At 45.0% G+C, this 21,379-nt stretch overlaps 1 protein-coding gene and 1 long non-coding RNA gene across 5 annotated transcripts in view; one reads left to right on the top strand and one right to left on the bottom strand.

The window, feature by feature from the left end:
* Nucleotides 1-21,379, bottom strand: part of rbms3 (RNA binding motif, single stranded interacting protein) — a 253,458-nt gene that overhangs the window by 136,568 nt on the left and 95,511 nt on the right. For 3 of the 4 annotated variants that reach the window (XM_047604581.1, XM_047604584.1, XM_047604582.1), the window contains one exon: nucleotides 7,785-7,942. In XM_047604581.1, coding sequence (XP_047460537.1) covers nucleotides 7,785-7,942 — 158 coding nt within the window. The remainder of the gene's footprint in view (nucleotides 1-7,784; nucleotides 7,943-21,379) is intronic. The other variant, XM_047604585.1, reaches the window with a different exon arrangement.
* On the top strand, nucleotides 13,596-21,270 carry LOC125019667. The gene is made up of 3 exons (XR_007114106.1): nucleotides 13,596-13,652; nucleotides 14,590-14,594; nucleotides 20,311-21,270. It is a non-coding gene; the product is annotated as an uncharacterized LOC125019667 (long non-coding RNA).

Here is a 21,379-nt window from a genome sequence, read left to right as displayed (position 1 = left end):
TGAGAACCTCTAACACATAAGTGCACGGTTTAATAACTTGGTAAATAAAATAAATAAATTCTCCTCATTTTCAACAGAACCGAGCAGACACTGCGCCCAAGCCGCTGTGTGTCATTACATCCATCTGTTGAGTTTGGCTGCGGTCGCACACTGCGGTCATTAGCTGTCGTCAACGATTCTGATTTCAATTTTTCCTCATTTTCCCGCCGATGTGATTTCTTTTCATGAACATTCTTTTTACCTGGCAAGTCCAAAATGGATGACAAGTTGATTAGAACCATTCAAATTTCCCCACCTCACTAAATAATAGAAACGGATTATGGCTGCAAGCAGCAGCGAAGCCAGCGGGCTCCAGGCAGATAATTTATAAAAGGGAAAAGAAGGTAATTTAAAAGTTTTAGCATGAGTTCAGAATTCATTGTTTGAGAGTTAAATTTAAAACAATTCCTTTTTTACATTGAGGGATTTTTAATGAAATCAATTTTAAATTCAGATAGTCATAGAGCCTACGCTAGGGAAATTGTCCCCACAAATCAGCCTGTCACTTTGGATGAGACTGGATCAGCTTAATAGGTTGTGTCCACTGGTATTCCATTTATGTGTTGCCGTGTAGATCTCTCAAGAATAATCAATTGCTTTTTGATTTATTCAATTTATACACATAATTTTTTTGCCAAAATCGTGCATTCCAAGATAAATGGAATTAATTTGCAACACTTGGCAAATCCTTGACATTGCAAAATTATAATTTATATATTTTAATTTCAGGGTGGAAAATAAACTAAAAGAAACCTGAGAATAAAACTGTGTAAATTGTGCATAAAGTGAAAGTTGTGATTTTCAGCCGACTGTGAATCAGTTCAGGGCAGAGAGTTTTAGCAGGAAAGAAAAATAAGAAAAGCAACGATAAAAAGATGAGAAAGAGAAATAAAGTGAGAAACTTGAGCGGTATCCTCCCAATAATAAGTTCAGCGGTACAGCGGTGCACAGTTTAAAACCTTGGTATGAGGCGCGTGGCATACAGCTCCAAACACAAACGAATTTCGTGTTTTCTCAAAGGTTGTCGCACCTATTTTAAAATGCTGCACTGTGATGAATTGCTTGTACATCTACTTCAATTCAAGGTCTGTTTGTTTTCTAAAGAGAGGCCGGACGCGAGGCAAGGCACTTTAGACAAGTGTGGTTAAACATTTCTCTGGAAGGCTGTTTTACCTGTGGACGGTTTCCAGTTTTATGCTAACCAAAACAAACCAGCTTCTCCTTGAATCCTTCATATTTGATGGACAAATTCAAGAGCAAATATATAAATCTTCTCATTTAATTATTGAGAAAAAAATAATCTGTCTATTCCATGATTATCTCCGAACAACATAAAGGTCCGTAATGTAATGTACTTGGTCCTGTCACCCGTCTGGATCTTAGAAACTGTAACAGCTCCTCAAAAGTGAAGCCAAAGCAAGTATAGCTCCCCCTGGTGGCTGTATGCAGTATAGGTCATAAGCTCCACATCCTCCATGTGAGTGACACTCAAATACACATCAAATAATTGTTTTTCATGGGTGGTTTCTGTCAGGTACTTAATATAATGCTGATACATGCTCAAGTGACAATTGTTTTGGATACATTTTAGTTATTTGACATTTTAGATGGCGCCACCCGTATCCCTTGGGGGAATAGGATCAGTCTGTATTCTCGTCACTAACCAGGAAACTCCAAATGAAACTGGATATGTAAGATTAATAGGTTCAAATAGTTGCAACAGCACAAACATTTACCACAGAGACTAGATGAACCAAAGGCTACTTCAGGTTGTGCTTGGGAATTGTGGACAACCGGTCTGTGGCGTGTGTAAACGGAGATTGCACAGCAGCCAAAGACAAGAACAACAGTAAGTGACAGCAGGAAGCATTAGCCTGTTGTTCTTAGTGTTGCTAGTTACCGTGCCCCTGTCTCACACACATACACTGGTCTTCTTCAGAGCCAGCCTTGCAAAATCGCCTCTGTTTGTTTGGAAGTGTCCAACCTGTCAAACCCACATGCCATGCACTGCTGTCTGACACGCACAAATGAACACATCTCATCTGTGCCGTTGCTGTTTCTGCTTTCTAGATACTGCTTCAAAGGGAAAGTCAGTAGAGGGAAATGGAGAGAGACGAGAGGGGAGGAAAGGGGGAAGAGTCCAGAGATCTCAGGTTTTTGTCCCTCCCGTCAATCAGTCTTTTTGTACCATAGACTCCGCTGCTGCTGCTGCTTCTGTCGGAGCTTAAAAACTCCCCACTGCTGTTTTGGCTGGAGTCAGATAAAATGCAAAGCACGGGGAGTTGGGGCCACACAGACCACCATGTTTCATCCACAGCTGGATTGGTTGCCATGGTTATTGGTTTGCTGCGAGTTCCACAAGGAAAATTTAAGTGATATACGGCTAAGCACTAAACTTGACATTTTCAAAGAACGTATTTTTTATATAAATCCAAGTACTAAATTCACTCTAAATAAGCCCCTAAATAAAACTAAAAATGCAAATCAAGCAAATAACTGGACGAGTAATAAGTGTCAACAGAGTCAAACGAGGAAGAGTGGGTCTCTTCGGCCTCTAAATAGGCAAACTGTCGACGTGTCATATATACAGTAATGGTGGGATAAATAATTCAAAAAAGCAGCCTAGGGCCAAATCTGCCTCTCCTGCTCCCCCTCGCTCAGAAATCGATGTATGGGGAGGAAAAAAGGCAAAGTATTTTAGCCAGTTTGGCGCAGCCACTGAAATGTCTGCGTCCCCTCTGTTAGAGAAAGTGGAGAGCTGAACATGATGAAGGGATGTGAGAAGGTAGACTAAAGGGAAAGAGGGAGAGAGTGACAGAGGATAACATAGAAAAATAAAGACAAGGGAGGGGGGGAGGAAAGAGGATTGTGAAACAGAAAGAGAGAGAGAGGAGTGCTTTTACACAGAAAACGTGGGTATGGAGGAATTTAGTTCCAAGAATAGCAGATGCTTCTACTCAGTGTGAAGCTGTGGATGTAGGAGTAGTTGTTTAAGCATTCCAATGGTTGTATCACTACTTTTTCTGAGGTTAAGCATCACTACATTATCGCTTTATGCCCTGAGTGACGCACAACCTAACCCTGCTGATACACCAGAATGGGACGTACTGGAGCCAAGATGGTAAGAGGAAGATAAATAAATATAGAAAGGAAGAAAGAAACAATTCAGGACGAAGTGAATCAGAGCATAACCAATACTGAGGCAGAGTTAAAAAAAAAAAAAAAAGGTATAATGCAGGATCTCTAATGTGAACCATGCTACTCTTCAGACATTCCATTAAGCTAAAGCAGGTGTTGTTTGCCAGTGTTTGTGTCTGGCTCCAAAGTACTGATGGGCAGAGTGACGAGGGAAAATTCTGACTCCGAGGTGGTACTGGAGAGCCTTTGCTCACACTTCTTATCCTAACTGTCAGTTTTTTGAAACAGAGCCATGGGATGGGCCAGCTCTGATAGCGAGGCAGCTAATGTCAACACTGGACCTCTGAGAGCCATTAGGGATAATGTGGCGCTGCTGCGTGCCTGGGCCTCGGCTCCATAAAAAACAGGTGGTCCCAGGGTCACCCGTCCTTTTCTCCCATCTACTCCTCTATTTAGCATACCTGCTGGCTCCCTCCTTCCCCACCATTCCCTCTGCACACACGGGAAAGGTTATTTGCACAATTGGTGGTGATTAGCTCTTGATTTGGCTCGGGCTATTCCTGTGATCAGGTCAGAGCATGGATGCAAAAACCGGTGCAACTGAGGGCACAGCTGTGGCTCGGCCTTGACTGGAACTGACTGAGAAGAACCAGAAGGAGAAAGGGGAGAGGGGAAGAAGGGATGAAAAAAAAGAAGTAGGGTTGAAGGTGGAGAAAGCGTGGAACAAGGAGTTTGGGGGTGGTTGCTGGGGGGGTTAAACACCTCTACGGTCTTTGCTTTTTTGGCAGTTCGGTTTCTGGCATTGGGCTGCTGGCGGAGAGAAAATATAAATAGTTTGTCTCTGTTATTCCAGGTGTAGGATCTCGTAAAATAAAAAAGAAAATCAATTACTTTCTTCCCTTCAATTCTTTATCCATCAGCCCCGCTTCCACTCATCTCTCGGGGTGGGTACTTCCAACAGGAAGAATGTGGGCGCCGCTTCATATCTGGGTTTGTTGGCCAGGTTGGATGCGCTGGCCGCACCACTTGGTTGGTGTTGGGCTTAGCGTTGGCCCGGCGCCTCAACGTGGCCCGTTAGGCCAAAGAATTTTTCTCACATCCCTCCATCCATCCACTAATGCAGCTAGCCAGGCAAGTAGGAAGGCCTCTCACGATGTGGGTGTACAGCCAGCAAATCCCCACTCCACTCCTTTGGCCTCTCCTCTATACCCATATATCAGCCTGACGGCTGCGGAGAACCCAACATCCAGCCAGCTGAATAAAACAGAGATTAAGCACCCACCCAAATCCATTTAATTACTCATTCAGCAGCTCTCGGCATGTAACTCTAACCGCTGTGAGAACTTTGGTGTTCCTCAGTGTTTGCTTTTGCTCCCAGGGACCTCGGAGTGGTGGGAGAAGGTGGCTGATCACAAAGAAATCTGGGCCTCGGTTACTCAAATAATCACATGCGCAGTTTTTCTTAACTGCATACTTGTGTCTCGGCAGCGTAGGGCTGGGTTACCAGAGTGCGTAACCCCAGCGGTGGAAGTCAATTGAACCACGAGCAAGAACACAGAGAAGACCACATCCCTCGCCATCTTCTGACATCTGACACTCAGCATTTGAGGGTCTGTATCATCAAGAAACTGCAAACCAAAGCAACAAATTAGACTGAATAAAACAGTGGACTTGAGTAGATTTAAGAGCTTGATGAGGATTACCGGACCTGAACGTAACACAATCTTGGCAATAAAATATTAATGCTCACGAGGACAGGGTTGCAATCATAGTGGATGGCTTTATCTTCTTGGCATCTCTCAGGCACGTTCAGTGGTCTCAACAGCAACATTATGGCCTGCTGTCAAGAATGAATCAGTGGAGCAGCAGCAGCATGTTTGCCTTCGAGATAGTGGTGAACCAGATCGGTCAGAGCCGCTTGTTTGTGACACGGCAAACCCGGGTCCAAGTATCAGCTTTGACTCCTCTCACTGGCAGCACACACTCGCTAGAGGAATGGGAGGCTGGCGATAATGATGAGGAACGATGGCTAAGCTAGTATATGGTACTAAAATGCACCCATTTTTTTAATTTATTTTTTTTATTATTCACCTCAAAATACAGAGCCATATTTAGTGAGAGTTTATGTTTAACATGGAGTCTCCCGGGGAGGGTTGATAGGGCCAAGGGCCAGGAGAGGAGGCGCTTTGTGCTGCAGGGGTGACGGGGCATCTGGGAAAAAACCTGAGGGGAACCCAGGGTGCTGCAGACTGCAGAACAGTTGCATGACCTTTTCTAGGATGCTGCCACCCGCCTGCCACTGAAACACAGTCTGGCTAATTAAAGTTTCAGTGGCATTGAATTTTCACTGGCACAGCACACCTCGGGCAACCTTGGGGGCACTTAAGCAGGCGATACACACAGAGGGGAAGATGGGAGATATAAGAAAAGAGGCAGAGAGCAGCAGAGGACGCGGCTGAACAAGAGGACAGCCACTAGAGGACAGCACGGCAGATCCAAGCAATAACACACAAAGTCGGCAGCATCCCACAACACACATGAGAAAAGCTATACATTAGAATGCAAATCTGCATTCTGAGACATGCCCAGTCCCTGGGTATTTTACATAAGCTCCGACATGGTTTGCCCTTCCAAATAGTTACGCTGAAAATATTCAAGATCATATGGAATTAGAAATTAAATTGAAACTGTCCAACTCTGTACAACTGGGTGAATGCAGGAGCTAAGCGAGAGATATCCAATGTCAAAATGCTGAGTGCTTTTCCAAATCTTATCGGGCCGCCTCTCAGGCTAATGGAATCTTGATGGTTCAGTTTCAAGAATGAATGCATGACTTATGACATGGCTACCGGGAGAATTACCAAATATACTGGACGGCATGTTCCTTTCTCCAAAAGATCATTAAATAATTGGCAACGTTTGACCAGGACATTTCGGGAAGTATGGCCAAGAAAAGGTTATGCAACCAGACAGACTCGCTCATGTCCTGTATTTCACAATATGCTGGTCTTGTCTCCATTAATGATCTTGACCCAACCCCCCCCCCATTCACCGTTTTAGAAGTGAAAAAGGCTTAATGCAGCTGAACAAAGCTGCTTGTGTGTGTCTGTGCGTGCGTGTGTGTGTGAGAGAAAGAGAGAGTGAGAAGACAGGGACAGAGGGAAAAAGAAAGCCCATGTCCATGTGACTGTGTGTTACAGCTTGATGAGGTCTTGGTCTGTCATTCCTAGGGGAGGTGGTCCAATCTAGGCTTTATTAGGCCTTATTGAGCTGTGTGGAGACAGGTGCATGTGTGTGTTTTCGCTATCAAGAACATTTGGAAAAGCCTGATGAGTACCTAGGTGTGTGTCCTGAAAATAGACTGAGTTGGTAGCAATTTAATGGCCTGCCGAAGATATTGTGCTTGGACCTGTTTCATGGCCTTTAATTTCCTTCATGCTGGTGAGCGTTAGAGTTTGAGCATATGTGTACGGCAATGTCTGCAATAACTGTGGGTCTAAGCATGTCTATCATTAAGAAAAAAACAAAAAAACAAATAAATGAATAAAACTGTTCAGAGTATTTGTATATGTCTTACAAGGGGTTTTGAATGCTCAGTAGTCTACTGTGCACCAACTATATATTCTACTTTCCAAGAAGGTTTCTGGTATAGTTACACAAATGAGTAATTATGTGACTGCAAACACGACAACCAGTTCAACCAGTTGTGTGCTAGCACACTGACAACTGGACCTTCTACTGGTATCATGCTTGGCTATTAGTTTCATGTTTTAATGTCTGTATGTCTGTCAGCTGTGAATTCTCTACATTATCTACAGCGTCTCTGGTATGTCGGCTTCTCAAACAGTTACCAAGCTGTTAGCTTCTTAAGGACATTTTTATCACGATTGTTTCACTGTTTAACAGTAAAGTTTCCATGCATACAAAACATGTCATCTTCGTATATAGAATATACAATTTCCAGCTCAATAAAAGTGACAAAAACATTCCTTCCCTAAAAGCTTGCATTATAGTTGTATATTTAGCATACACCGGTCAGCCATAACATTATGACCACTGAAAAGTTAAGAAAATTCACCATCGTTGGACCTGGTATTCGTGTGGCTGTTACTCAGACGTCTACCACCCACCTAGACCAGACCAGGGCCCCACAAACCATAGCAATGATGGCAGCAGCCGCCCCTAACAGGATGCAGCACGCACACAAAAATGGTTTAGGCACAACTCCAAAAAAAACAACATGAAAAACATCACAAGATGTTGACCTGGTCTCCAAATTCACTAAATCCCAAACTGACCAGACATCTGTGGGACGCATTGGAACAAGCCTGGTCCCCAGAGGCCCCTCCCCTCAACCCACAACACCCAAGGGCCCCCACTAACAACATCCTGTTGCCAGACACCACAGGACACCCTCAGAAGGACCGTGTCCATTCTCTGATGACTCACAGCTGCTTTAGAGGCACAAGGGAGACCTAAACAATATTAGGAAGGTGGTCATAATGTTACGCCTGGTCAGTGTAGGTACGTTTTGTGCTGCTTAAGATATTGTTATATCCCATCATAGACAAATAAAGATTAGATTTGAAGTATATGACTGTACTCACGGTTGGCAGAGCTTGATGAGGTCCTGGTCGGTGGTCCCAGGTGGCAGGCCTCGAATGTACAGGTTGGTCTTACTCAGCTGCTCCGCCCCTCCCTGGCTGCAGCTGTTGGTGCTGGGGCTGGGAGGAGCCATGGGATGAGGGGGTGGAGCATAGGGCTGCTGAGAAAAGAAGGTGAGAAGAGGAGCAATTTAACACAATCAAAAATAGATTTCTTGACGATAAGTGAATTAGTTTAAGAGACACTGAGAGTTGAGGTGCGAAAAAAAAATTATTCCAAGACTGGAGGGGGGGAAGAAAATGTGAGAGAAGGAGATCAAAATATAGCTTTTGATGACACAGCAGGCACCGCCAGTTCAATGTCAGCGCAATTATGAGACGAGACATTTTAGGGCAGCTGTGAGAAAAAGAGGAGATGAGAACGGGGTCTCTGAGAGATTTTAAAAAAATATATATAACGTGGGAGCACATATTAGTGATTCAATTCTGAAGCAAACAACCACAGTCTGAAATAAAAAGAGTGCACCACTGGGACACATCTCCGCACAGAGAATAAAGCTCTCCAGATGAGTTCACGCGAGACACATTCTGAATTAACTTAAATGATTTTCTTGTCACCTTGTGCCCACCGATAGCTTTAAATTTCATAGGATTGAGGTCGAACGCATGGAGCTCTCGTCTTGTTTTGCTTTAAGTAAACGTTTCACCAAGGAGACGACGTGAAATTAGATGTCACGAGGCTTCCAGCAGCTTATAAACTGCTCTAAATGATGGAAACTTCCTGCTTTCTACTAATACCCTCAAAACCAATTCCATTACGCAGTGAAACATTTGCACCTCCAAGGTTGGGAGATGCAATAATCCACTCCAGCCTATTTAACAGACATCTCAATATAAATGTCTTTACAGCATAATGGCCGATCCCAAAATGTTTTCATATATATTAGAATTGTGATTGTTTTTCTCCTTTTCCTTCCCGTCCCTTATGAGCTTGTTGTGCTGTTAGCGTAGATTTATGGTATAGGAGTCAGGGCCCCGTGCTCACAGCCCATTTATATCTCTATTGCAGGGACACTGCACATGGTGACAGGGAGAGAGCAGGGGCCCTGTGGGCATGAGCGGAAAGAGAGAGAGAGAGAGGCAAAAAGATGGGGAGAAACACTAAACGGGAGTGAACGAGGAGGTGAGAGAGAAGATGAGAGAAAGAGGCGATGCATGCCGCAATAAAGTAAGTGAGTGATAGATGAAACAGGGGAGAGAAAAATGGTGAGGGGATGACTAACTACCACCACCAGCTCCAGTTAACCACGTTAACCCTCACCCTCCCCAGAGAGAACCTCAAAAACCCATGCTGTAAGACCACATACACAAAAGCACACACACACACACCCCCGCGAGCACACACCATTAGCCCTCCAATCTGCCCCACACGTTAGCAGCAACTGCCGGAGCATGGCTGATTTGATGCGCTATTTTAAGCGTGTGTGCCATGCCAGCGTGTCGCCTCCCACTCCTCAGACAAAGAGCCGGGGTCCCTGGAGCGTGAAGAGGGAGCCACGTCCATCAATGGACGGCCAATTACCACGCTGAGCTAAGTGGAACTGATGGGCAGCCACTGTGCTGGACTCGCGCGCGCGCGCTACGCACACACGTCCGCGGCGGCGCGCGCTAACGCACACACGCGTCTTTTAACACAGAAACACCTTTCCCAAAACAGTCCAAACAGTCATCTGCTGCTGAGTGAATGTAACACGCGGCACTTGACTATTAGAGCTCCGTGTCTGAGACAGCTCAGGGTAAGAGCTCTGAGGCCGGCAGTCGGAAGTCTGAAAATGTTGGGTAGTCAATAGGTGTCTGTGATGGTAGTGATGGAGATTGAAAGTGTACTTCACTGCCACTAGTTGGACGTCTGGTGGCAACTTCTGAGCTAATTAATATTAAAGCATCTCATCAACTATGCAATCGTTTCCGATCCATATTTTGAGAAAGAAGAGACCATGTTAGTCATTAGGATGCACAGGCCGATAAGTAAATATGTCTGATGTGTAGCTATACTCGTCTTATGGGGGTTTCCCCTTTTGAAAATGTATTAAGCTACGTCTTTAGGAAATCGAGTAACACGTTCAAACAAGTTTTAAACGTTAGCTTTGCCGCCCTGATCGCCGCAGACAAATTCCGCTTCATCTTCTCCTCCGGCGGATTGTGCCTCGTATTGCTTTGGTAACCTTGGTTGCACAGGCTAGAATGAAAAAAAAGCAAAACTACTCTCCCGTCATTCATGTTTCCACGCTATGGCAGAAGTATAGAAGAATCTTAATCTCTCGAGTGCTCCATGGGAGTTATTTTCTCCCTCTCAAAGTCACTGGAAAAATGCACAGCTGCGGTTCAAGCCTCGACTTCGAGGCTTTCACCTTGTGCCCTCCCCTCCCCTCGCCTCTTTGTTTTATTTTTCCCTAGTCCACTGTAGTTTCAATTACACACAGAGTACTTAACATACTGCGTACAAATTCAACCTAGCACAAACAGGTGACACTACACAGAGTTGCCGTTCATCCTGAATGTTAAAGTCCCTCCGTTTCTCCAGCTTTCGTTCTCTGTTCCAGCCCTTTAGTGTTACACGCAGCCCTGCGCCTCCTCCTCCCTGGGCTCCAGGCTTGGCTTGCATCCTGGTCTTTGGAATTCGTGTGTCCCGCCCTATCGATTTGCTTTCATTTTTTAAGGTCAGAAGCTGAAATCTTACACAATGAGGCATGGAGGGTCAAAACCGGCCCATTACTTACAGCGCTGGGTGAAAAGGCAAAGAGCAAGGTTATCCAAGGGGAAATAAAAAAAAAAAGTAAATAATAAAAAGGCTGGAAGACTCCTCTGGGATCAGGAAGGCGCTGGGTGCTGAAGGTCTCAGAGGAACGGTCGACTGTTTGTTGGATGGTATGAGGGGGTGAGTGGGTTTAATGGTGGATTCTTGGAAACATAACGGTGTTTATTTTTTCTTCTTCCTAAAAATGTATTTCAGTTGAAGAGTGCAAGAGTTTGTAGGATCAACGGAGAAAAGATAAGGTTTGACGGATCACACCACCACCAATTTCCTACGGAAATAAGTGTGCGATAAGTTCGGTCCAGTATTGTGTAGTGTGTACATGTGTGTTTTTTAAGTACATGTGCAGGGGGAAACAGTTGTAGGGAGTTTCAACCAACAAAGAACTGGATTGGTTCTTGTTCACAAAGCTGATCTGAAACTTTTGTCCTAAAATAGGTCGGTTCAGAATCTAAAAATAGTGATTATGCTGAAGGACCAGATGCCAGATCTGAAGAGAAACAATGACAAAGTCAGCGCCACGAGTCGGTGTGGATTAATCCAACGAAAACAAACACGGAGGAACACGGAGAAGACGTGTGGTAGAAAATTCTGCAGAATTTCACAAAATGTTGATCTCTTGCTCAAAAAAAGAAATGTTTTTTTGCTGACTTTAGCCGTCAGCTGGACTAGAGTTTAAAACTAGAACTTGCGAGCCTAATTAGTGGCTACAACATTCCCTTCAACACACACATACATGACCACTGAAATGCTTCAGCCCTTTGTTTTCGGTCCAGTTCTCTTCTGGCTTCAGATCGTCACTGGAGTTTAACATCCACCTTCTCAAATACATAATAAATACAGGGTTCGCGTGTGTGATGAGAGACGAGCGCTGAACACGGCTCTCGACAAAGGGTATTTTAGTATTGAGGGGAGCGAATCAATGATCGGGAGGGGGGAAGAGAGGGAGTTGAAAGGAGAAGAAATGGAAGAGTGTGGGAGAATAGCTGGTTATGACACTCCAAAAACCTCCAGGTGGTAAATGAGAAAAACCTCCATTCTCCCTCCTCCCTACCCAGCTGTGACATGCTGCTACAGCGGCTTACTGGGGATTTCAATTTGCCGCTCTGTATTTTAGACAGGCAAAATGGTTTACACAGGCCCAATTTACTGAGCCAGCCGTGCAGGGGGGTTCACAGCCTCTGTGACATGCCAGGGAATGTTTATGAGTGTATTAAGTGAGGATGATAAATCTAGCGTACGTTACATTGGCTGAGGGCACACGGCGTTGCGCTGTATATATATACACGCACACACTGGGGGTATTGTATTATGTATGTTTGCGTTTTGCATGCACCTTCTCGTGATACGAAATGAAACGTCCTGTCTTCACTTTCCCTGGAAACCATATGTCTAAAATGTCATGCAACTGCACTGCCTGTGATCTAGATGATTTTATGCGTAAAGAGTTACTTGTAAAATAAAAAACGATAACAACGAAAAAGAGGAAATAGTGCTCCACACACACAGAGAACAGAGATGGTAGGCAGCCCTGGCGGTAATTGGAATGAAAGCACGGCTATACCATGCCTGCCTTTCACTCCTCCTCTCTGCTCTGTAGGACAGGGCTGTGACTGGGGGAGAGGCGCCTGTGTACCAGCGTGGTAATTGGCCCTGATTTATAGGAGGCCAGAGCGAGCCAGTGAGAGCTAGCTCAACATTGGCACCGGGCCAGACAAGGCCATGCTGTCAATATCAGTAAACCAGCCTAAACCCAGCTCGAACCCCCCTGCGGCTATGACACCGCTACTGGAGAGCAGCTGTCACCATGCAGGAGGGTGCACGTGTGCGTACGTTCCTCTATGGATGCATATTCCCCCGTCCTGTGCGTCTGTGTGTCTCTGCATCTTGAGAAAAAAAAAAAAAAAAGCTGCCACCAAAAATGACAAGCAGTCTCCTTAAATTGAAGAAAAAAAGCCTCTCAGCTCTTTCTCCATTAATTCATGCTGGCAAAGTCTCTGCAAAGACTCTTAAAGACAAGTATAGTCCCAGAGGCAATTCCTTCCAAACTGCCAGAACTAACAGCTAGCTCGGCGGCCGGCTGCATTCACAGAAGCCTCTAAGCATGGGTGGAACACAAATCCCCCATCCATCCTGGATAGCTGCTTCCAGACCTTTAGCCCTTAAACATGTGTTTTGAGAACCGCAGCTGCATCTCAATGCTGAAAGAAGAGGGAGGGACACTCTAAGATACATGGGAAGAGAGCTATTGCCTGTCCTCCTCTCGTTTCCCCGCTTCACTCTTTCTCTCTTTGTCTACGCCTGCCTAGGTAAACCCATAGCCAGAGGAGTGAATAGCAAATCATCCCCAATTCACCTGGGAATGCAGCGCTGCTGATTCTATATCCAAATGTATCCTAATAGGGAAGACAGAGAGCGTTCTGTATGGGGGGGGGGGGCAGTAAAGAGAGGAGATAAGAGGGGGGGGGAAAAAGAAGAAGCAAAGAAGACATATAGTTACAGGTACAAATGAAGTCGCAGCTAAAGAAAGACATAAAGGAATAGCCAAAACAGAGACAAAGGAGAACAAAGGGAAAAAGAGGAAATAGGAAAAGGAAAGAACAAATGAAAAAAAGACAGCTTTAATTACAGGCATTATTCAGACAGTCTGATTCTCTCTGGGCTCGACTAAACCGAGCGCCCTTCTTCTCCCTCGCTAAAAAAGAAAAGTTCAGGGACACCAGTAAGGCAACGCCGCTGCGGACAGTGACGCAGGGGGCTAATTTTAAAAATGCTGATTGCGTCCATCCACGGCTTCTTTCGAAGCAGGAGATGGGGGCTTCTCCTCGCTTCCGTTTTCTCCCACTCACCTATCGCTAACTTCTTATTTCTATTTTCTCTCCCTCCCTCTCTTCTTGTTTTCACTTAAGGCAGATAAGAGGGCAACGTTGCGTCGTGTCAGGGACCACGCACCGAGATACGGAGCCCCGGAGTTAAAATGCAGACCATATCTTCTGCGGGGGTGAGAGATAGGATGCATACATGCTATCTGACGGAGAGGACAAGGAGCTGCGGAGGTAAACAAGAGATGTTTTATGCGCCGCTGTTTAAAAACACTGTTTTAGATGCAAGGGAAGGACAAGATGGGAAAATGGTGTTAAACATCAAAAATACTGAAAGTATTTACAATTACAACTATAATATCCAAGTGTTACCTTGCTAAACTGTTCTTCTAGATGCTAACGGTTGCACACAGGTGCTGTTATTGAGACTAACAGGTTGCATTACCACTTGAATGTCAAGCATTTCGCGTCCATGACTTCCCACATCGCAGGCAGACGCTTAATAGCTCCATCCAAGTGTCGCATTTGTTACAAATAAAGCCTTTTCGAACAAGACGTTTTGACTTTTCTAAGTACAGGAAGCACCGGCGTCTAACTGACGGCTGCCTCCCACTTGTGGAGGCCTTACTTTTTCGCTGTGATGGCTTCATTGGACACTTAATGGAACTGCATCATTAACACACCTCCCTACCGTGACAGATCAAAATGTCTGCCGTGAAATGGGCTAAGTGACAAAGATAAACTCGGTGGTGCGACGTGGGCCTGACGCGATGCTACACTTTTTACTCTCGCAATCGGCACTTTCGCCTCAAATTGGGGGGAAAAATGTGTTATATGTTATTTTAAAACAAATCATGAATGTCTATGAATGAATCAGGTTGTTAAAAATTGTCAAAATAAGCTCTTAAATCATGTTTCCAATCTCAGAATTCAACTGGATCGCTGGACTGAATCCTAAAGGGGCATCGTGCACTTTGATTTTTCAGCTCCAGTCAGAATCGTCAGTCCAAACTATTTACGAATCCATTTCCTACGTGCTACTTCAATCCACTAACCATCTCAGTGATGTGCTCAATCACTTCTGATTCTTGTTTAGCTTTAGCAAAGTGAGCAGAACCTGTCCCAAACTTGCCAGGCCACATAAAAGTCACAGTGTTCGTTCTTTCTGCAGAACAGGTTGGTCAACAAGCCCACACAACAATCTACATAAGGACAGCGTAAGCCTCTGTGTTTACACGGCTCCTCCGCCAAACCATAAACCTGGTCCTCCACGGACATTAACAGTCAGCTGGTGTTTAGGTGACATAACCGGGACCAAAGTGTGTTTGTGGAACGCGATTATGATGGTTTGGCTCCGGCCGCCGCGGAGGGATCCGCATAAGAAAGGAGAGAGCGAACGGCGAATGGAGCCGAGGTGAGGCTCGACGGACGTAAATATTTGGGCTGATTTGTCATCATTACGGCCAGCTGGGTCTGTTTGCAAGCTAGCCAGTGTGGGAGTGGAGACTGGAGGATGATTGGAGCGAGGGAGTGGGAGGACAGAGACAGTCGTTTAAAGAATCCGAGAGAGAGCCAGAGGAGAGAGGGAACGTTCAAAACTTTGGTCGACCTAAACCCACAGGCTAAAAACAGAGCATGTGTAAAAAAAATAAAAAATAAAAAAATAATAAAATGTTGGGAATCAATCCCCTTCATTCATTTAATCCTTATTTCGAGATCTTTTTAAACACAGGAAAGCAGCAAATCCTCACATACGAGAACAGCTGGAACCAGGAAATGTTTAGCATTTTGACGTGAAGTGATAAAGTATCGCGTTTCGTCATTTTGCAGAACATTGCCCAAGAATCTCTGCGAATTTAAACATCACGCTGCTGCCTGGAAAGCTCTCCCTCACCAGAGCTCTAGACCCACAGGATCCTTCGGCGTAAAGCCCCCGTCTCTGTGTCAACCAACAGCAGACGTTAGAGAGAGAGCGGCAGCAGCCACAGCGACTGAAGCCTAGCCCCTCCCTCCACCCTCCGTCTCTAATTGGGCACATTCTTCAGGAGTCAGTTATGTTTTTCACAGGAAGCATAAGCACAAACACCGGACTGTGGGAGATGTGGAGGGGGAGGACGTGTCGCTGGTCTCCTATTGAGACGAATGTCTAGCAGCGCGGTCGTGCGACGTCCTCACGGGCTGCGTATGGGGTCCAGAATGAGGGATGGAATATCAAACATGCAGACACAAGCCTCTCTTTCCGCCCCCCCTCCTTCAACAGCACGCTTAGATATACCTGCATGGTACAGTAGATCCTTTGTTTGACAGACCAGGAAGACCAATTGGTTGACAGGCTGCCATTTCTGAATGAATGACTATGGATGGCCGACCCGCTGATGAGAGTTACTGCTGAGGTGTGGAGGATGCCAGAGGGAGCGGAGGTGGTGGTGGTGGTGGTGGTGGGAGGGGGGGGAGACAGGGGACAGATTGATAGGGAAGAGGCTTGACCGTTTGTTACGCCGCTCTCCAGACAAACAAATTCAGGTCTCCTCTTCTAGAAGGTCAACTGTGTTCAGATTCATAAATAAGGCTGTAATTGGCGCAGGAGCAGCAAAGAGGCTCATAGGTTCCCAACAGCTTAGTGCATGAGTTACTGCCTGACGCTGACCTCAGTGCACACGTTTGACTGGCTGCCCGCAGCCATACGTTAAAGGAAGTGGGTGACGTTTGTAACCTGAGCGCAATGACAATTAAAGCTCTTAATTAATGAGCGGTGTTCACATTTGTGCTTTTACAAATAGCAGAGTAAGATAGCAGTAATTATATCCAAGAATCAAGTGAGGACATACAGCGCGTAGACAATAACACACTGTTCTTGACTCAGTTTAAACATCTTCAATTATTCGTATGCTAATTTTATGATATATCTTGGGAGATGAGATCTTGCGTTACCTGGTTTTAGGATTAAGCTGTTGTTAATTCAAACTGCGAATCTAACGCGTAACAAAAGTCAGAGGAACACATAATACCGAGATTGTGCTCTCTTTATTCTTTCTCGTGATTTAATTTCCCCACGCGCCCGTCTGCCGGGCGAGCAGTCGCCAGCGTTCACCGCGGCACGGTGCGCGTCCTTTACCATTATGCCGCGTGCTGTTGCGTACATATGTTAATGTCCTCGACGCCTTCCGGAGAAACTCTCCTCAGTTCGGCTCCAAGATAATTGGCGTGGACGCACAAAGCGTCGAAGTTGAGACATATTTGAAGAGCGGCACAAAGAAGACGATAAAAACCCACAGAATTGCAGATAGGTATAGAAATATGCAGAGGAGAGAACTTCCTTTTGAATATTCAGTTTCTTTCACATGCAAAGCAGTTGCACCGGGTCTGGAATGTCACTTTTGGCACCCCTGAGGAATACACTCAGTGAAGCGTCTCTGACTATAGCCAGACTAAATACTGGCACTAAACACCAGCCGCTGTTGTGGCAGGAACGTTTGAGACAGCCATAACAAATCAGCTAGGGAATGGGGAACGCTCGGGTTTGTGGTAGTTTATAGGGTTATTTTATGACGTACATCTGAAAAACATATCCCGGGAGTTCGCACGGGGATCCTAACCAGCCAGACTCGAGTTCCTTCTTTATCCCAGCCAGAAAAAGCAGGTGTAAAAGCAGTAGCAGGAGAGTGGTGATGCTGATGTTTAAACACTTGGAAATATGGAAGTACCAGATATTTATCATAGATATTTGGCTCGTGTTCGCGCAAACTGTGCAAATGTTCCAGCTGTATGGCCGTGATTTAAGTGACGTACGTCACAACTGAAGTATGCGGTTATTAGTCTACACGATGACTGGGGGGAGAAAAAAAACAAGCCATTATAATGTGAACTAGCTTTGAAATGGTACCACTGACTAATTGCAAGGCGAGCTGTAAATGAGATTTTGATGGAACTTCTGGGTTACTTTGAGAAAAGGTCACGTAGCAGCAGGCGATCAAACCAGCATCTTTTTTGTAAATGAAGGGGAAACAAATAGCACAATGCAAAATTAAAAAAAAAATGAATAAATAAAAACTTTAATTAATATATTTTCAGCCTGAATGTGTAAATCAGTATCCAAATATTAGTGAAAATCAAGCTATGGATTGGATGTGTGATTATCTATTTAATATCTACTCAAGTAATCCCTGGAAGATCACACAGTTAAGAAATACTGTTCTGTATTTGCATACATCAGGTACTGATATATACAAAATGAAATAAATGGAGGCCAAGCACACAGGAAATTCCCCTTTGATATTTCTAGCGGCAACATGTGTGGTGTTAATGATACATGTCTTATGTATCCATCATGTCAAACTATTATTATAAACATCGCATCGGTGCTGTAAGAAGAGATTTTACATTTTGACAAGGCCTAAAAGATTCCTCTCAACCCAGGTAGCTTGTTTTACCCGCACACGACATATTGAACTTTCCTCACTCCCGCGGGCCGTGTCCCTCCCTCCCCCTTTCTTCCCTCTAACCCTCCATAACTGAATCCATCCCCCTCCTAGTCCCTCCATCCATCCTCTCTTCACCTTCCACAATCCGTTCAGTCGGCTCTCATCTACCTCTAAATCCATCCCAATCCTCATCTGGCTGCCTGTCCTCCATTTCTCCCTCCCGCTCGTGCTCTCGTCTTTCGTCTGAATCTCTCTCCTCCCCGTCTAAGGATCATCGGGGAGTTTTTACATAGTGTTGAGCAGAGTTTACTAGGCCAAAGACGACGCTGTGCCAGATTCTGCGCTGTGAGTTAAGCAACTATCCCCCCTTGAAGGAATATCAGCATTACTCAACACAAAAAAAAAAAGAAAGAAAAAAAAAAGAAGCTGTATCCGCCCGCCTCCGTGGGCCTATGCGCACATACTGCAAAGCTGCTGTCAGCTGCAGACAGTGAGGCTATGCAGGGGATTGTTTTACTTGGGTCAATGTGAGCGAACAATGCCGCATTGTAAAAATCCGTGGAATCGCCGGTTACTTTCCTGTCTCAGTGCACCTGGATATGTCATACCGAGAAAATGCCTCGCATCAAAGAAAGAGATCAAACCCTGTCACTTTTCTTTTTGATCAACACATGCGTTCGTCCGGTTTGCAGGTACGCTTTCAGTATCTCTGTTGGCGTATTTAAATCGGTGTTTCTGACCAAATTCAGAAGCGCTTCTCTGGGTGATTTAAAGGAGGAGAGTCGGCCCGCTGTGGGCAGACCATCCCGGGCTGTCAATCTCATGACTTACTGGAAACCAAAGGGGAATGATCTGTGCTTCCCAGCTCTCACAAGCAGAGTTCAATCAGTTCGGGTGCGCAGCCATATCCAAAAGTGTCACAATTGCGTGATAAATAAAGTGAGCACTGTCGGGCAGCCAGCTACAACGAGAGATATAAGAAATAAGACGGGAGGGAGGTGGGGAGAGACGAAGCAGAGGAAAGAGGGGAAAAAAGAGGCAGCAGAGGGAGAAAGATGAATAGGGATGCAGACGTCTGCCAAAGGAGAAGAGGTGCAGTGTCTGAGTTGTCCGGACCTTGGTAGTTTGATTTATTCATGAGATAAGTCACCGTGGCTGTGGAACAGGTGAGTGTAATGGTGTAATGTTTCCCCGTTGCCTGACTGCTTGCCTCAGTGACTCTGGCCTGCTGTGTTTCTGCCAGGCTGCTGGAAGAGTTTAATGCATGCAACACTTGGACATGGGAAGGGATCAAAGGAAGTGTAGATAAACAGCGGCCATCTGGGTTAAAACAAAGTCAGCAGTGACGCTATCGGCCTTTCTGTATCTTCAAAGGTAGCTGAAGTTGTTACTTCTGTCCACTTTGCAGGAGAATGACAGAGACGAAAGTCAAGGTTTGCAGTTTATTCATACATTTTCTGCCTGAGTTCATATATAATTAAAGGCAGTGTGTTTCTAGTAACAGCGCGCTCTCTGCCTCTATCTATTCATACATCTTCTCTGGACTCTAGTGAAGCTGAGTGGTCATAGATTTTATATATTGTCTCATATCAGCAATCAGCTTTAGCGAGCTGCTTCATGAATAAAAGCGAGGGATTGTGTTTCTTCCCTCTCACAGTCGCGCTGAACTTTTAGAGGATCCCACAGTGAGATTCTCTGTCAAACAACTTTCTGAAACACAGCAAATTAAATTCAGGCTATTTGGGCTTCCTATTTTTTTTTCCGCTTCTTTTTTATTTAATGATGTCACTCCCTGAGCCTAATGCACACACACTTCTGCAAGACACTGAAAGATGGTTTCTGCTTATGCTCCAGAATCCTCTCCCCGCTAATGAATCTGACTGCTGGCTTTTATTTCATTTTAAATTTAAATCTTGCATGACGAAAATGATCCCAATTCATTTTTTATCCGCTACTAAAAAGCCCTCACAGCTCTCCTTCAAGGTGAAATACAATTGAGCTTCTATGTTTTTTTTTTTTTTTCCCCTTCTTCTTTTTTTCGCAGCACTCATTTTCAAAAACCAGGGCAAATTGAGAGGGAGACATCAAAGATGAAAATCAGCGGTGGTCTGGCCTATTGTACTCGCTAAAAGGTTTCTAAACTATTTATTTACCCTCCAATGGAGACTTTTCATAAGATGATAGCAGCGGTCTGTTATTGTTGTGGTTGTGTGGCCTTCTATTTTCTGGCTGAATGTGTGCGGCCGGGCTCCGGGAGAATAATGCGCACTCTGCCGTACCGACGCACAGATTACCACATGAACAGGAAGCTCCTCGTCTCAGACGCCCGCCTGCAGCAGACCACCTCTTAAAGGTCCAAGACAGCAAAGTCATTGTAGGACTGAACATGAAGGGGTTTGCCTACGACCGTGGATGGACTATTACCATGACAATAACCTCCCGTGCTGATTTTTTTTCCCGTTTTATTTTAGGGACCCAGCGGAACAAGGATGGGAGGCTCGCCACACACAGAAAGCACTCGTCAAGGATAAAGAGGCACTCCTTCATTTTTTGGTTGAGAAAGAATGTGCTGGAAATGCATAATTAATTAGTTACGGGCTGTTTCATGTCCCACAAGAGGCCCCGAATGATCTTACTACAATCCCATCAGCCCTAGAATATTTTAAGACTCATCTCGAGGGTCATCGATCTGTTAATCGGCTTCAGCCGCTTAAGCAGAACCAGGCTCCGTTTCTCCGTTTCAATGATATTTCATTAAACGACCCATAGTTAGAAACTTCTCCGCTGTAGGCGCAGGCTGTCAAGGTTAGGCAAGGCAGACAAAACAAAACACTGTCAATAAACAGTTAGTTTGTAGTGAGGGTTACAGCTGGGTGGCAGCTGTAGAAAGGGCCGGAGATAATGAGGCTGAGTCACGATGGAAAAGTAAACAACTCCTGACTGACAAGGAAACGGCGCTTTGTAGCTCCGACAGGCCGCTCCGCTTCGAGTCTGGTCCGAGTTCTGGCCAACTGTCTCCAGACCTGTGCGCAGAAGACAAAGGAACAGGCCATCCTGGAGAAAACAAGGATCTCAATGTAGGTCGAGTGAAGAAGAAGCAAAAAAAAAAAAGAAAGATTATGGTGCAGGCAAAGGGAAAGCTAGTCAAATATCTGATCAGCCGTCTTTGACACTAAATCGTACAATTTCTGCACATCTAACGGAGTCTATTTTTGTTTCCCGCAGCTAAATTTAGAAAGCAGAAGTAGCCAAAACTTTGATTACCGACAAAAAGCTTTACTCGCAGGCAAAGAAGACAGGATTTCTTATCGGAATCAGAAATGTTGTGGTCGTTCCGTCACACAGATCTTGGGGTATCCAGGTGAGCTAACACACGGGGCTATAATACTCAAGTTGTGCAAGTTCAACACAACAAGTTCATAATTGTGACGTTTAAATTGCATTATATTACCATCACTGTCGCCTTATTGTTATTATGCCGGCATCAGAGTCAGAAAAAGCAGCGTACGTGCATATTTGCCAACGCTGTGGAAACATGGT

Source organism: Mugil cephalus, chromosome 14, assembly GCF_022458985.1.
Source record: "Mugil cephalus isolate CIBA_MC_2020 chromosome 14, CIBA_Mcephalus_1.1, whole genome shotgun sequence".
Lineage (NCBI taxonomy): Eukaryota > Metazoa > Chordata > Actinopteri > Mugiliformes > Mugilidae > Mugil > Mugil cephalus.
Note: the sequence above shows the minus strand (reverse complement) of the source record. Positions and strands in the feature narration are given on the sequence as shown.